Source organism: Perissodus microlepis, chromosome 4 (assembly GCF_051167445.1).
Source record: "Perissodus microlepis isolate ML-2025 ecotype Zambia chromosome 4, ASM5116744v1, whole genome shotgun sequence".
In the NCBI taxonomy this organism is placed as follows: Eukaryota; Metazoa; Chordata; class Actinopteri; order Cichliformes; family Cichlidae; genus Perissodus; species Perissodus microlepis.
The window spans coordinates 13,121,406-13,138,172 of NC_140464.1; the positions used below are offsets into that span (position 1 = coordinate 13,121,406).

Sequence of the window (16,767 nt, forward strand, 5' to 3'; positions counted from 1 at the left end):
TGTCCACGCGGCTGAATGTAACTGGTTTTTGCTGCTAATATCTGCCAGTGAGCACATTACCACACTGAGGTCGCAGTCGGGTCAACTGCAGTCTGGAGCTTTTAGTGTTGGTGTGCATGTGAATGTACATTTATCATGTCTTTATGTGGACCTTACTCACTCAGGTGCTAGCTATAAATCTAGCTCACCCTTTCCTGGCCTGGTGAGGACACAGCAGGAGCCGATGGGGGTTCACCTTTTTTCTTTTCTTTTCTTTTCTTTTCTTTTCTTTTCTTTTCTTTTCTTTTACAAACATTGGGGGGGTATAGGAGGCCAAAGGGTTAGACGGGAAGAGAAGAAGAGAAGAGAGATAAATGAGGGAGGGGGCTTAATGAGAGCCCTGACTCACATGATTATGGGACTGGCTGATAGAAATCAGGATCTTTCTCAAAGAAGTCAATTAACCCCCTCCCCCTACTCTAATTATGCATGGATTGCTCCACTGGCTCTTTACTGATAGGGCTGCTCAGCACAGCTCAATATGCAGACTCATGCTGACTGAGTCTGTGTTGTGAGAAGCATTTGTCAAGCTTTTTTTTCAGTCTGCTAGCAGCCTGCTTTAAACTCAGGGTTTTTCAAAGCCATTTGTTACCCCCATTCTACTCCTCTTTACTCACCTGCCAGGCAGACAGTCAGTACCTGGCAGTGCCAGTAGGGGGCTCCACCCTCAGGAGGATTCTGGTTATTAGCGTATTAGTAACTAGATGATGACTGAACTCTGTGGTCAGAGTAAATAAGCAATGTTGTAGAATGTCAACACGACCAGGCGGCTCCTTCACAGCACCCAGTGTTGACATAACTGCTCTCTTATCTGAGGAGAGCAAAGCCCATTGCCACAATAGACAGCTATGCCAGATCAAATACAGTAAAGGCTAGAAACCACACTCTCCAAAACACAAATCCATACTCACACAGTGGCTGTGAGGGAATGCGGTGCATGTGGTAATACATACAGCACAAAACAATGGATAAAGCTGCGGTCCCAGCACAGGTTATTCGTTCTGCTAGACTGTCTGGTTTTCATGTTAACCCATTAAAATAATGGGGTGTTTAGGGTGCTGGCAGTCTGCGTAAAGAACCTGGACTCTGCTGTTATTGCTCAGCTTGGTAACGAATCAGTCTGACAGTCATAAAACACGCTTTGCCATTAAGCATCAGTGAATGAGCGGTTTAAGGTGAAGTGACAACTAATAGTTGTCTCAAAAAAAAAAGCAGAAGAAAATCTGTGTTTAAGCACCTGTGTCACATTTGCGATCTCTGTGTCAAAACATTTCAGGAGACCTTCTTCCCCTCATTGCCTCACAGCACCCTAATAACTCTTCTTTAGTCTGCTTCCTCGCCGCTTCCCCTCCACACGCCGCCCCTCCTCTCCATTATGGCCTCTGCCAGATCTAGACGGCGCTTGGCTCACACTGGCGTTATGATAACCTGCTGATAGCTGTTGCTCTCCTGTGAGCATGCAGACTCCCAGCCGAGGTTTCCCTGCATCACTTTTCCCTCGTGTTCTCCGGTCAACCCCACAGCTATGACTTGCTTCATTTGTTTCATACATTCACCAAATCATTGCATGAGTTCAGACCTTTCATATAAATTTTGGCTTTCTGACCCAGCATAGGTGCTGATATATTTTATGGCCACCAATGTTAAGCATAAATTAAAGAAAAATAAGAATAGGTGTACTGTTCAAAGTAACTTTAATAGTTACTCAGGGATACTGAGTTTTTATTTGAAACCTAAAACACTGCTAGTATAGAACTATTAGACATGGCCAGTTGGAAAAAATTTTTTTAACTTGCAGGTTTATAACTTTTCAGTATTTAGTGGTGTTTTTGTATGACTTGTCAGTAAGTGTGTGTGATTGGAAGGATCTGCTAAGGCAAACCAAACAAGCAGCTGCAACACATCTGTTGGCTTCGATCAGATGCTGCAAGCCTGTTGTAAGCCCACAAGGTCTGTTCCCTTCTTCTCTGCTATTTCTTTTATATATCTGTGTGTGTGTGTGTGTCCCAGACAAATACAGAGGGGAGGACAACACATGATGGCCCATAATGCCCCTCCAACATACTAAATGCGATCACTGTAAAAGTAATGGAAGACTGCAGTGGTAGCTGTTCATCCACACAGACAGGAATGAGCAGCTGATCTAGAAAAAACAATCCGCCTTCCTCCTCCGTGGTTTGACCTTGTATTTTTGCCTCTTCCACAATGAGTCGTTAAAGCCGTCAAGATAACCAGCTGGAGAGCAGAGGAGGCTAAGGTAGGTCATGGCAGGTCAGGGAACAGGAGGGGAGACAAGAGGCATTTAAATTTGTGGGGTTTTTTGTCTTTGCTGCTGCCTTGCTCTGTGTTACACTTCATCTGCTGATGTTTGTGCAATGATGAGCTCCGTTCTTTTGTAATGATGACAGGAAATGCTCTTAATTTTACTCATTTCTGCCTTTGTGGCTGCAGATGTTGAGCAGACACCAGCAGCAGCATTCCATAGATGACCGGTGTCAAGAGTTATCGCAAGATATAACTCATCTTTAAAGGCCAGTTTGGCAGCGTGATTTGGCTAAACTCGTGCATTTGAAAGTGCAGATGGATAAAGTGGGAGAGGAAGTGGTTATCTCCATGAGTCGAGAAGAGTCTTGTCATCATGGATAAGACGTTTGGTAACAAGAGAAGTCAAGGTGATGCATGTGAGATTATACACTGTGTTCTTTACAAGGTGATACTGTATAATGTTTGGCCTTGGCTACCCAGGTGCCTCGCTTCCCCTTGTCTGTAGGTTATCAGAACAAAACTGCTTGCATTTGTCTTAGCCGAACGCTACAAGAATTAAACATTTTTCCTTTGTTCCCCCTGTGAACCAACAGCAAATTACATTCAGGGCTGCAGAAAGACCTTGGACTGGCTGGTGCAGCGGTTCCTGGCTCTGTTATCTGCACTGTTCTGCTCTGTGCCTCTGACAGGCTACATCAAAAAGAGAGAAGCCAGAGCAGGGAGCTGCCTTCTGTTTCTCTCACAGACATCAGACTTTATCATATTACAGGACAATCCAAGAGAACTTGGAGGACAGCGGCAACGTAGTGACTCCAACCAGACCCCTGATGTCCAGGACTGCTCTGCATGACCTAAATGAGGTGCCAGGCTACAGACGGAGGGAGGGAGAGAAGATGGGAAGACTAGGGAGAACAGGACATTCCGACGAGTCCTCGTTGCCGTTTGAATGCTAGGATGTTGATTTATGGGTGACTCTGATATAGGGAGGGGCTAACCCCATAAAACAAGATGTTCATTATACTTTTGGACCTTGTGAACACTGATGGACAAACAAGAGCAGAGAAACGGAGCGCAAATGGGACAAGAGAGTGGGAGGAAAAATGATTTTAAAGAGAAAAAAACTGAAAATGAAGAGAAAGTGTTTCCATTTTGAAGCATGTGGCTGACGCCAACTGAGGGAAGAGACCGAGGTGATGAGGGAGGACAGAAATATGGAACTGAGCAGCAGGGGGATGGAGGGAGAGTGATGTGGGATGATGGAGAGGGTGTGAGGATGGAAAAGGAAAACTGAGAAGGGGAATGAGTGATGGGGCTCGAAGGAGCAAATGGAGAAGAAGGGATGAAAGTGAAAAAGGGAAGACAGCAGACAAAATTTGCCCCAATGAATTGAGCTGCTTGCAGATTTATGTGGTGTTGTGGTTATCATTGTGCATGAACCAAAGGAGATGGGGAGACTCGAGCAATGCGACGCCCAAGCGTGAACGTGCGTTTATCTGTGTATGCATTGCAGCGCACTTTTATTCTCCCTCAGCACGTTGCCCATGTCTCCTCCAAAGCAAACTAACTTCTGAATTTGACAGAACCCTCGCCTGTGGTGAGGTAACATCCACCAACATCCACACTACACTTTTCCAAAGTCTATCTACCTAGCACTGCTGGTTGAGAGAAGAGAGGATTAGACCACCCAGGACTGGGTAGTCAAAGCACCGCTTTGATGTGGCACGAGCATATGTGCAGTGCATGGGTACAATCTCTGCTAAAACACACTCGCAAAACACAGTTTTACTGCCTCCTGTGCGGCATCATTACTCCTCGTCAGTGGAGCGGTGGGATGCTCAAAAAGAGAAGGAGAGGGAGAGCGAGAGAGACGCAGCCACCTCCTGTGCCAGGCACTGCCAGGCTGAAATGCTGGAGCCGTATGGTCACCCCGAGGGAGGGGAAACCTGCCCGGTCTAACCACATCTCAATTAACCAATTAAGTTCAAAAGTTAACAGGGTACTAATTAGAGAATAGTGCTGAATCCTTGTTTTAATCTGTCTTTTTTCCCCACTACGAGGCATGTCTGTGTCCGTGACCTGGCTGGCTGAGCTTTGCCTGCGTCGGCTGAAACATGGCACGCAAGCTGCCGTTAGTCACCCATCCATCCCCATGGCCAGGACATAAAACCAATGGATTTAGAAGGATCAGTCATCAGCTGTAAAACAAACCAGATTCAGAGCATTCCATCTGATCTTTCCAGTGGAACAGGAGGACCATGAAAATCCCATTTTTGGATCTAGAGTTTTCAGAGACCTGTGAGTGAATATTCACAAATGAAGGATAGTTTTTAGTCATAGCTAACGTGGCTGTTTCCTGCTCATCCGGCTTGTATTTGTTCCTGCAGATGGGCTTTAATGGATGCCAAATGGGAGGTTTAGTGCCTCACTATTGGCCTGTTGGAGTCTCTTTTTAACACCATCATATTAAATGACTTGCGTTTAGGACTCGAGGCAACGGCGTGCTCCTGTCGTTGACAATATGCCTCGGGCAGAAAGTGTTTGTAACACACCGCTAAAAGTATAAATTTTATCCCCGCATTAAAGGAGGAGAAGAGGGGCTGCTATATTGGCTGCTACCACCAATAAAAAGATATGTGGGCTGTATGACACAATTGTAGTAAGGCGGCTTTGAGCCCCGGAGCCAAACATGGTGTGTTTAGAATCAGGCTGACAGCTCGATATAGAGAGAGGTGAGAAAGCCTTCTTTGACTCTGCTCTGCTTTCTAACAGGGAATTATTATTTTTTCTGTCTGTTTGTTTTTTGGGATTTGGGGAGTGGTGGTATTTAATGACCCATGCAATTCAAGCTCCTGAATGATTGGTAGGATGATTAGCTGTTTGTATTTCTGAGTGTGTGCGTGTGTGAGTGAGGAAGAGGCTGAATAAGTCTTGGATGTCAGAAAGCAGTTTGAGGGGTGAAGGACTCCCTTGTTGTATGCGAGGCCCTGGAGGATTCCTCCCCTCTTCCTCTCTTCCTCCTCCTCCCTTGTTCGCCCCCTGAATCTCATCTCTTCCTCTGTGAGATCCACAATGCTGGGAAGAAATGTGTCATTAACAGGGGAGACCAAAATAATGTTTATGGGCTCAAGCAGCACTGAAATCATTTTCCATATCAGTGCAACTGCATGGGCCCTGTGGGGGAGTAAATCTGATTTTCTCCTCCCTGTGCCAATGGGAAACATCATGGGAAAGAAAACAGATTGGATTGTTAGAGAGATGGCCTGACGCAGCTGTGGGCGGCTCTTTTTGTGTTTGGGTGTGCTGCTGCTGTGTGCGTATATCATAAAGACAGGATCAACCAGAGAAGGGAAGAGAAGGCAAAATAAAAATGTGGATGTTAGCGTGAATGTGTGGATGAGAGAACGAGCCCCACTATGGGAATCGCAATTTCATGCCTCGGGAATAAAGAGCTGGGATGCAACAAATGACCCTCGTGGAACAATGGGTCAGTTAACAAGCACAACCACCAGTTTGGTCTGGACACATCAAATGTCCTGTATAAGTTACAAGGAGTAAAGTACTTCCAACTAAATCTGATGCCTTTTATGCCCGTTCCATAAGAAACATTTGCATTTTATCCACGTAGCCAAGAGGGAAAAAAAGGAATAGGTTTAGTAAAGCATGGAGGGAAGTTTAATAAACTAAAATGCTGATGGAAATAACTATGTGCTTTGAGAGAAAACACTTCGTAATGAGAAAACTGCTTGAGTAATTTGCACTTCCTGTTACATCATGAACACTTAAGTTCTCACAGAAAGGACAGAAATGAGCAAAAGCAGAATGCAGTGATTTCGTGTTGTGGTTTTCTTGTATGTTCTCTTAAATCTCTGTTGTGGGACTAGGTAAAGAGAGTGTGCATGTGTGGGTGAGAATAAAAGGAAGGTAATAGGCCTTGAGCTCATTTGGCCTGGCCTGGCCTGGTGCTGTTGCTGTTTCGAATCTGTCCTCCCACCTTCCGTGTCCCGGACCTGGAATGTCTGCTTGTTCTCCACAGATGAGGCCAGTGACTCAGCAAACAACCGCACTTTCACATGGCTCACAGCAAGCGCGCTTAAACAAGGGTCTAAGTGATGAGCCCAAACCTTTGCCTGAGGCTATTAATATTTTAATAGCATTAAACAGTGAGTAGCATTAAACCTTAGCACTGCACTTTACCCTTCATCGCCCCGCTCTTACCCCAGTTTTTTACTCTGCTCTAGCTCTCACCTGCAATCTTCACCGCTTAGCACAATCTCACTTTGACAGTCAGATGTCTGATTGTCTCTTAAACAACACTTCCTGGCCCGCTCCCCAGAAAATAGCCATGAAATTTCAGTCTGTCTTCTTTATTTACTTTGCCCATAACACACCTCTTCGGCAGGAACTCTATCAGACATTGCTATCTCTTTCTGTTGGCCCCCTCCTGCCCCTCACACCAGTGTTGGCACAGCAGCTATGGAACTGAAGAGGAAGCTCCTTTTTGATAAAAATAAACCTTTCTGAAAAAGAGCTTCATGAATGATTAATTGTGATAAACATGACGTGCTGTACTCCTTGAAATGGCAGCCTGGCCAGGTACCTAGACACATGTGATGCTGGCTTTTGCAGTTTTGCAAACTGCTGTATAAACAGTGAAAAGGTTCGAGGAGTAGAATAGATAAAGAGAGACACTGGTGGCATGTGTGCACATTTTCTCCCGTTTTCTCTTTAGCGTGGCATGCGTGGCTCCATTGTTATGTTCGGGCTCCCTGCCAAACTTGAGTGAGCCAGTTGGTCTAATTTGTTTAGGATTAGAATCTCTTATCCATATCATGTCGACTTCTATATTGTATAAACAGCTGGGGGAAGTGGCAGGGGTTCTTCAGCTGACCTCCCCAGGCCAATTTTATTTGCATTGTACTCATGCAAAGAATTCCCAGAATCCCTTTTACACCGTCATCACTTCAGTAGTGAGAGAGTGGCTGACCACGAAGCCACTCAGCAAACACAGGCTGTCAACTTGAGCGAGACGACCACCATACGGATGCACAATCGCACACACAGAGGATCACATATGTTCATAAACGCACACACACATACTCCCACACGCTCTCTGCTGATTTCACTTTGAAAGTTTCTCACAGTTCCTCGGTCTCTTATCTACTCTAAACTCTCACCCCTTTCCCCTCCTCTGGATGTTGCATGTAGTAACGAGGCTTTCTCACTCTCTTTCGCCATCCATTCTTATAACTGGTTCTCTTTCTCCCACCCCCACACTGACCACATCCACTAAACTCACTCCACAGGCACGCAGTGTGGAGAGTGTTGGAGGCGTCCGCTGCTGGCACTTTCCCCCACCCCTGCACTGGGCCCAGGTCCAGGACTGGACTGCCTGCTCGCTCTCTCACTCTTTCTCTCCCTCACTTCAGTATACTTCTGATCCTCCTGCAGTAGCCCACTCCCCCAGTCCCACCATCAAGCCTCACATCGACACAGAAAGAAAAAAGTCAGGGAGGTGGGAGTTTGTAAAGCAGGGGGCAAGTTAAGAAGAGGAAGGGGAAAAAAACTTGCTACAGTTGTTTCTGAAGTGAGGAGGAATTTGGCTACCAGTTGCACTAATGTTTTCAAGATGACTTTGACTGTTTGAAGGAAATCCCCCCACTTTAGTAGCCATTTGAAATTCCATCTGTGTTTTATTGTGAGGAAGTAGGTGCTGGGTTAGTCAGCGGCCCTCCAGGGTAGCAGTGCAGTCTGTCTGGGGCTGCTGATGTGTACAGTTGCCCAATCCAGTCTGTGTTACTGGAGGGTCAAAAACTAAGTCCTGTGTTTGAGTGAATGTGTGTGTGTGGAAAGTCTGGCTGGCTTCTTCTTGGGCGTCTGAATTCCTGGGCAGAACATGGAACTACATTAGTAGGAAACTCTGATGAAAAGACACTGAAGTGGGAGTGAAGTTCGCTTACCAACGAGCATCCTGCTCAGTATGTTTTTACTTGGTAAGTAACTCTTCAAATGTCTGTTTCTTCCTTGCTGTTTCCTACTTTCATAGTGGGTTCTTTCGTAAACAAGTGCTAAAGAAACAAGCTGCTACAATTTACAGCTAAACACAGAAATTCTTAAATGTCTGATATAATATAAAACCTAGCTTACCAGTATATGTTCTGTCGCGTTTCTTTCTGTGTTAAAGCAGTGCCAGTAACTAGCAGCTCCTGGAAGAAGTACATTTATATTTATTTTCCCTTGAATCACCAATCTGATGTTAATTTCATTCATTTAAGACAAGAAGGGGAGTGTGTACTTTCTGTCAGAGGACATGACTGAGAGAGTGAGAGAGAGTATGTGGGCTATGATTATTCAGGGTGTGTTGAGGAACCTGGCTGCCACATGGCACTGACCGTTCACTGAGCGACCTAAACTGCTCACAGACTCTCTGATATGAGCTCTTATAAACTGGTTGTGTGTTTTTATTCTCTGGCATTTCTTCTTCTGCTTCTTCCCTCCACTCTGTGGCACTTGGTGATCACTGAGCTGTGGAGAGCAGGTTGATGCAGTCACATCTGCAATTTTCTTTCCGTCTCTCTTCTCCTCACGTCACCGTCACTCTCACTTCTCATTGTGCGTCTGGCTTCTTTGTCTAGACGACACGTCCATCCGTCCCTTCGGGCTGCGGTCTGTGAATAAGACGGAGGGCTTTAGACTGCCTTGGCTTGTTTTTCAAGAGCAGACAGAGAAATATGATCCAAGGTGAAATAAATGTATTTCTTCTTCTTCTTCTTAGAGGCGTAGTTGTAGATCCCCATGTGCTCCCTCACATGCTCATAAACACAAGCGCATGTGGATGGGCGGCTGCCTCTTCAGGAGAAATTTTTGATCTGATTCCCAGCGTTGAAAAGAACAAGATGTTGTGGGTGGGTGCTTGTTGTCTTCCTAGCTTTTTTTATTCCTTTTACCCCATCACTTTGTGGTCCACATGCAGATGAGATTGTATTATGCCTCGTTAAGGCCCCAAATTACCCCGAGTCGTATGATGACATCACATCCCTCCCCTCAACTTGACAATTGAAACCTGTTTAAATTCACTGGACGAGTGTGTGTTTGATTGCAACTGTGACCTAGGTGGGGATTCAAGGTAGACTGGCTGTTCTTGCTGAGCAGCATGCTGACCAACTGCATCTGCCCACTGCTGTTGTAATGGCTCGTATTCAGCCTCCTTGCCTCGAGCGCTGTTTCTCTTTCGTTCCCATGACAACTGGGCCTTCGTTCTCCTAGCTACGCCTCCCTGCCTGCTGCTCACTCCGTGCCACCCTCAGGGGCCCATGCCTGGGCCCACATTATTGTGTGTGCATGCATGTATATTTTTGTTGTTGCACGCAAACTGGTCTCCTTCACCCTTGCACACCAACGCCGGAGCAAAACAGTAGCACTAGTTAACACCTCCACCTCCGGAGGTTCTGCGGCATTTGTGTTTGTTTCTCTGGATCTATGTGAACACAACTGTGTGAGTTCGAGTGTTGGGATGTGGTGTTGAGATGTCAGGAAGGGAGGTGGGTTTCCCCTTATCCCGGTGTCCCCTTCTCCTTTAATTCCCTAATAGGATTAATCTTCATCTCTGTCAGGGATCGGTGCCGATTAGGATGCACATGACCCGATTTTCTTAAGAGCACATACAACTGCACTGCTGGCACCACTTAGGAACTGGAGAAATAAATAAACACAGTTTAGAGAAAACACACAGGCGCAGAAAACATAACTTTTACAAGGAAGCGGTGGAGCAACGGCTAAGTCACTATTTATTACACCACTAAAACTGTAATAGTAAGTCGAGCAGTGGTGCCGTCATGGCTCAGACTTTTATTCCACTTGTTCTGCACTGCTTTAGTCGGCATCCAAAGTGAAAGAAAGGTGAAAAACCAGCCCACTTTTATAACCTATGTGCTTTCTCACCTACACCTCTGATTCATTAGGATTTAAATGGGTTCAGGGAGGGCATTGTATTAACGCAGCGTGAGTGGAGTTTGTGTTTTCTAAACAAGAGTATGAAAATTTGAAGGAAAAAAAAAGAAGCAGGAATTTGTGTGGCGTCATGCACAGCATACTTTCAGTAGGAGGCAAATATAACACTAAGGGAGAGGTCATTTAGTGTGATTGACAGGTTGAGGAGTCTGCCAACCACTAACTCTCACCTGCTACAGTTTACATCAGAGCGGTGCTCAGTCCTTCACCAAGTGAAGATGCCACGGCCAAACTGGACCACTGGAAGGTCTGATTCGGTTGTGCTGTGGGAAGGGCTTGTGGTTTGATTTGATCCAAGACCCTTCTGAGGTTTTCATTCAATCCCTTTCTCCCTGAACACAGGCTTAAACTTCAAAGATCTCCTTGCCCGACATCTACACGTCCCCTTTTTAATGTATTGTCCTTCTCCTTCCCTTGTCTTTCTGGCAGAGGCTCTCTCCTCACTGTGTTAAGAGGGGCTTTGCAGCCTCTCTCTGTCACTCTATGTCTCTCTCACCCTTTCTCCCTCTCTCACTCTGAGGCAAGGCTGTTAATAATGCAGGAGGATTAGCTGATTTATGTGAGCCGGAGGCACTGAGGAAAGCTGGGGTTCCTGGGGGCGACAGGCAGAAGAGAGGAGGGGGGGGGCAATGAGTGTGCAGCATGGAGGGCGGTGACATACAGGAGCCCGACGTGTCTGGATGATGAAGGTTGGATGTGTGCCTGGTGAGCATGCTGGCCATAATCCACCCACCCCCCACCTCCACTGGCCCCCGACACCCACTCTGAACTCCGCAGAACCGTGCCAGGAGCCCTCCACAGGGACCAAGTGATAGGAGGTGGCAGCAGAGGGGAATGGGGACTGATACAGGGCAAAAGGAGAACAGCATGGATAGTGTAGCATGTGACCAGGCTACTTGACAGTGTCTCCCATCAACATGTGAAATGTTGCTATAGACACTCGAAATCTGATTAAATAGAAGATTTTTGCTACCATGTGATTTAGGAGATGTAGTCTCATTATTTTGTTCCAATGTTTTGTTATTAGAAGTGGATCTAAATAAAAATCTCCAGCCCAATTTTACAGGCTTAGACTAAGATAACCTGATTATCCAGATAATCTACGGCAAAAGAGAAATGAATCACAACACACTTTGGCTTCATTTCTTTCTGTGATCAAATTTCAGAGACCTCCAAGAGTGTCGCTGCATCCACATGCGCACAAACACACACACACACACACGCAGGATTGGTTGTAAGGTAGTTTTTCGAGGCAGGGCGCTGTAAGGTTGGGGATCGTGGGGGATTTCTACCTGTCTGGCGCGGTGGTACCAAGTGTGACAGAGGTGCTTTTGTACGTGTTGTGTGTTTGTGTGCACACGCCCCTGCATGCTTCTGTGCTCTGGCCTATGAGCCATAGGCTATTCGGTGCAAAAGCGAGAAGCAGACTGATGGGTTTATCCCTGCTGTCTGCCCAGAGGATGTGCTCACTCACTGGCTGGCTGATTAAGGCTCCCACACAATTGTTCTCACACTCCCAGAAAAAGAAAAAAAAAGGATCGATGCATGTTTGGACTGATTCATGCTCCAAGAAAATCAAATCACTCAGCATTCCTTGGGAGATCAGCTTGTCATAAGAGGCTCATAATGAATTTCTACTGTGTCGCTCTCCCCGTGTTTTGGTGTGCGCGATATACGATACACTAATGTGTGTCTGAGCATGTATCTGCATGTGTGCTCTCATACAGGCAACTTCATACATATGCATGAGACTTCACGGTGGTGTGACTTGGGGGAAATGAATGCGCAAAGAGCCGGGCACCCGGGCCCCTCACTCAAGTGCACTGGCGGGCGCGTAATGGGAATGCAATTTAAGCAGTGGTTAATCAGTGTGTTTTCTCCAGCTTGCCCAGCAATGCATAATAGACAATCAGCCCCCAGTCATACGGGCGTTGCTACAAATGGTCAATTACTCATCATAGTCTTGTTAAACACACAGTTCAGCCAGCCAGGGACAGATTGCTCTGCTGGTGCCATTATTATGGTAAAGAACAAAGCAAAGCAATGCTAGAAACAGGGAAAGAGGGAGGGAAGGAAGAGACAATGAGGATTTGGAAGAGGCATGGTGTATTTCTGCACATCAAAATGGGACAGAGGAGGGGACGAGAAGAGTGAAGACGGCTTTTGTAACAAAGCAGGAGGAAGGAAAAAGGAGTGAAACACCGAAATGGAACCAGAGAAGAAAGAAGAGCACGGGATTGTCAGCGTCACGCAGAGAAAAAGCAAGACTGGAAGAAAACCAGACAGAGAGGAGGTGAAATGGAGCAAAGCAATAAAAGAGATTGAGGGCATGGAAGTGAGAGATGGAGAGCACAAGATAATGGAGGGAGGGAGAGAAATTGAGAAAGGGACACTGGGGAGCAGGAGCAAAAGTGTGTGAGAGCGAGAGGGAGAGAGCCTGAGAAAGTGTGTACTCAGCTGTGAGATGAGACCTCTGTCTGCCCATGGGGAGAGGTGGTGTGAGGGGAGAGAAGACGAGGGAAGAGGACTCTGCTGACAGTGAGGGGGAGGAGAGTCTCACACTTTCTCTCTGTCACACACATACGCTCTCTCACTCATTCAGCCTCTCCCGAGAGCAGCGATCACATTTGCCTGGCTTAATGATTCTACCAAAAAAAGAGAAGAAAAATATGTATATATGAGTGGGCCTCACACTGAGATGCAAAGCTTTTCTTTTTGTTTTTCCTTTTCATTTTTAGTCACACTCACTGTCCCAGTGTACACACACTCTCAATTCTAACCATTTTTCTCTCTCCTTACCTTTTGTTCCTGTGGGAATGCAGGCAGTGGATTGATGGGCAATTCTTCTGCCTCCTTCATGGGGACCTTTCTGGCCAGTAGTCTGGGTTCCCCTCCTTCCCACCCGTCTCATCCCTCCCGGCCGCCCTCCTCGCCCTCTTCGCCCTCCTTCCGTGGCGGACCCCACTCGAGCGCCTCGCAAATCTGGTTTCCCCATTCGCATGAAGGTACCTCAAATCACACATGTACACAAACACACAGCCACAGCCCCTCATCTGACCTCACCATCTGGATGAGGTGATATTTATGTCCTGGCATTATTGGAGGCAGCTTTGCACGGTGTATTGTTACTCTGATATTGTATATTTTTGTGTCGCGCTAGGTTTGCACCAAAGTACGGCTTGTAATCGTCCGGGCTCCAACCCTTTTATTTATGCACTAAAATAGGCCCACACCCAGCATGTTTGGGATAGAGCACTGTGCCACGGTTTTCTGGATACAGACACAGGGTTAAAAGTTCAGCCACAGAATCTTGCGGTATTCGATTCATGTCAGCAGGAATGTCACTCAGGGCCCTCTGAAGCAGCACATGCGACTGTGTGCCAGAAAAAAAAAAGAAAAAAGTTGCAGTGATTGCAGAGCTTTCAGCCGGTGTCTCCATCACAGTCTTAAAAAGGTGGTTCCCACCAATCAGAATTACTAAACCCTTACTCGACACACACGCACATACACTCACAAACCAACTTCAACACCTCATATTCTGTCGCGATACAGCCAGGAAGTCAGATAACGATAAAGCTGAGGGATTAATGTAGTTGGGTGTTTCAGGAATTAATTGGGGTGACAGATAAACACAAGACAAATCATCTTATTAATATATTAACGTAAGGTCAGCTTTTCTGTGTCTTCACCTTCAGATTTACATCTTGGTAATTACGCACTGTGATGGCCACCTAAAATTACCTGGTGAATCACAATCCTGGATGGACTCTTGTTATTTCAGCCCCCTGGTTATAATATATTTATTATCTAAGAATATCCCAGATGTTATCGGTGGGGAGACCAGTGGGAAGTGTTTCTTTTCTCTTTTTTTTTTTTTTTTTTTTTTTTTGAAATTCGTGGTCACTCATCAGCGGCACCCCACCTGCATGTTATGTGTCCAGGGATGATTAAGTGGATTACAGCTGAGATGCTGTATAGTCATGAAGATTGTTAAGTCATATGATATCTCCCAGCAACTTCCTTGCTCTGATGCCCCGGGCACCAGGCCGCTGACTCAGTGGACAGATGCTACACCAGATTAAACTCTAGACTCCTCCAAGATATTAGCTCCGGCGTCAGCCCAATCTCAGACATTTCCCTCCAAACTCATTTTGTAAGCATCAGTGTTTCCTTTATCTTATACTTTCTAGGTTTCATTGTCAAACACTTTCTTCTTGTGGAAAAGTAAAATAATATTAAGAGTGATGAAGATAATGCCAAGCCTAATAAAAGTAATGGAGGTGATTATGACTGGGATTATTACTCAGTTGGCAATGGAGACCATTATCTCTATTGCAGTTTAATTGCATATAACGCACTAAGAGCATGATTGAATCCAGACTGTTCATCAACCACATTCAGCTGTTCCCTCCTCAAGATAATTGCATATTGTCTTTTTCCTGTTTTGCATAAAAAGCAAGTCATCAAAATGAGCGGCACAATTACCCAGACTCTCGCCTTCTCTCTCCGGGTGTCAGCAGAACCCCACCAGCATCAGAGCAGGCATTGACTTGTGCTTGTGTCGGTGCATTAGTGTTTCGCTTGTAACCTCAAAGAAGTGCTGTGTTTTTATTTTTTTTTCTTCTTCTTCTTTTTCTCTGTTTTTTAAAGTGGCTGCTTGCGTGCATATCTAAGCAAAGCAGTTCAAATTTGTATTCGAAAACGATTTTACGATTCGCACGTTTCTGGCATATACCTGTCATTGCGCGGAACGCCTTTGTTTCCGCTATTTCTCTGACACATTTTTCTACAGATTAAAAGCCCGAAATCTATCACGTAACAAGCAGATGAGAACAATTATCTCCTTTGCTTGCTAACTAGTCACTTAGTGGGGATAAACAATGGACTGTGGCTATATGGAGCAGGCTAATCACATTTATTTTTTTATTACTCCTATTTGGTGAGTCAATTAAGAATTAATTCCTCTTTTCAATATAATAAGTTTTGCGGGCATTTGAAATGAGTTGGTGATAAAGAAAAGCCACATAAAATGTAAGATGGATATTATTTTTGCTCCATTAAGCCCGGAGAAAACAGCAAAAATGTTCAGAAATGCAGCATTCTTCCAAGGTTTCAGCACCCTGATGTACCAGCATTACACTTCTTTTACTGATTATGCGGGCTGTTACAAAAATTAGAATATTTTAACCTTATGCATTGACCCTAAACATATCCATAGAAACGCCCCTACTTTGGCTACTAAAGTAACAAAATATCCCATCGCAAACTTTCAACCTCAGTTTCTCAGGTTGGCTAAACTAAGAGGGGAAAAAAGGTCTTTCAACTTCAGCTGCCCTGGCATGGGCAGTAGTCTGGACGTGCTCTCCTGTCAGTTTAGGCTCCTTTAAATGACACTGGCGGTAAGGATAACTTTGGCAAAGGCATTTTTTTTCTTTTTTAACACAACAGTCTTTTGTTGACTTTTGGTTAAAGATTTATTGTTTTGGGAAAAGGAAAGTGTACAGCTAGTCTAACAAATTCTAGGATATTTCTGTAAGGTCACAGCAACAAGACCCAAACCATTAGTGGCTTTCATGACGTCAGAGGAGTTAACAGAGATTAAAGGAAGTTTTTGTTTCAGAATCTCTTCTTGCCAGCTACAGCAGCAGCCATTGTATGTTACCACAAGGAATTGTCTGTTTTTTTCCTTTGCTGAGCTGAGCAGTGCTGTGAGCTCACTGTCACAGAGACGGAGTCTTAGTATACGGCTACGGATGCAAGAAGAAGGGTGGGTCGGTGGTGGGGGGACACAAAAACAGGGGCAGATGCAGTGTAGTGAATGTTTCAGTAAATGTAAAATGTTTTCACAACACCTGTTAAAATAAATTAGGCCCACCGAGCTTTTGAAAGATTTATTTTCATGTCTGGGACTGTTTGAACAAACCCCACTGAATCGACTGAGTGGAAAAATGAAAAAAAACAAAAACAAAGAAAAATGACCAAAAGAGGAGAAAAAAGGGTGGGAAGTGGGTAAAGAATAAAAAGAAAACCTGCCGACTCCTCGCAGTCCCGAGGCCAGCTGGCCAGGGTCCAAATGACTTCTTAAGTTATGCCAAAAATAATCGCAGTCTCATATCTTTGTCCACACATATAAACACACGCATGCACGCACACACAGAGTTGCCTGCACACACCTGTCTAATCCACTTCTGTTTGATACGCCTTTCCAAGCCTATCTTCAGTTGTCCATCTTTCCTTCTGTGAGCAGTTGCTTGCTTTTCCTTTTGTAGGATTTAAGCTGCACCCCCCCGCCTCTCCTCTTCCTTACTCCTGCTTCTTTCATTCTCTCTCTCCCTCTCCCTCTCTCTCTCCTGTGCCAGTCTGCATCCCTTCCTTTCAATTAGTCAAACCTGAAGAGATCCACCACAGCACTGCCCCTCCTCCGCCAAACATCTCTCGTCTCCTCTCCTCTTCTCC

At 45.4% G+C, this 16,767-nt stretch overlaps 1 protein-coding gene across 11 annotated transcripts in view; it reads left to right on the plus strand.

Moving 5' to 3' along the window:
• The window catches only part of bahcc1a (BAH domain and coiled-coil containing 1a), a 62,064-nt gene that overhangs the window by 15,843 nt on the left and 29,454 nt on the right, over positions 1 to 16,767 (plus strand). For 10 of the 11 annotated variants that reach the window (XM_084925864.1, XM_084925869.1, XM_084925870.1 and 7 more), the window contains exon 3: positions 13,134 to 13,316. In XM_084925864.1, coding sequence (XP_084781990.1) covers positions 13,134 to 13,316 — 183 coding nt within the window. Of the gene's footprint in view, positions 1 to 7,025; positions 8,295 to 13,133; positions 13,317 to 16,767 lie in introns of those variants that run through there. The other variant, XM_084925873.1, reaches the window with a different exon arrangement.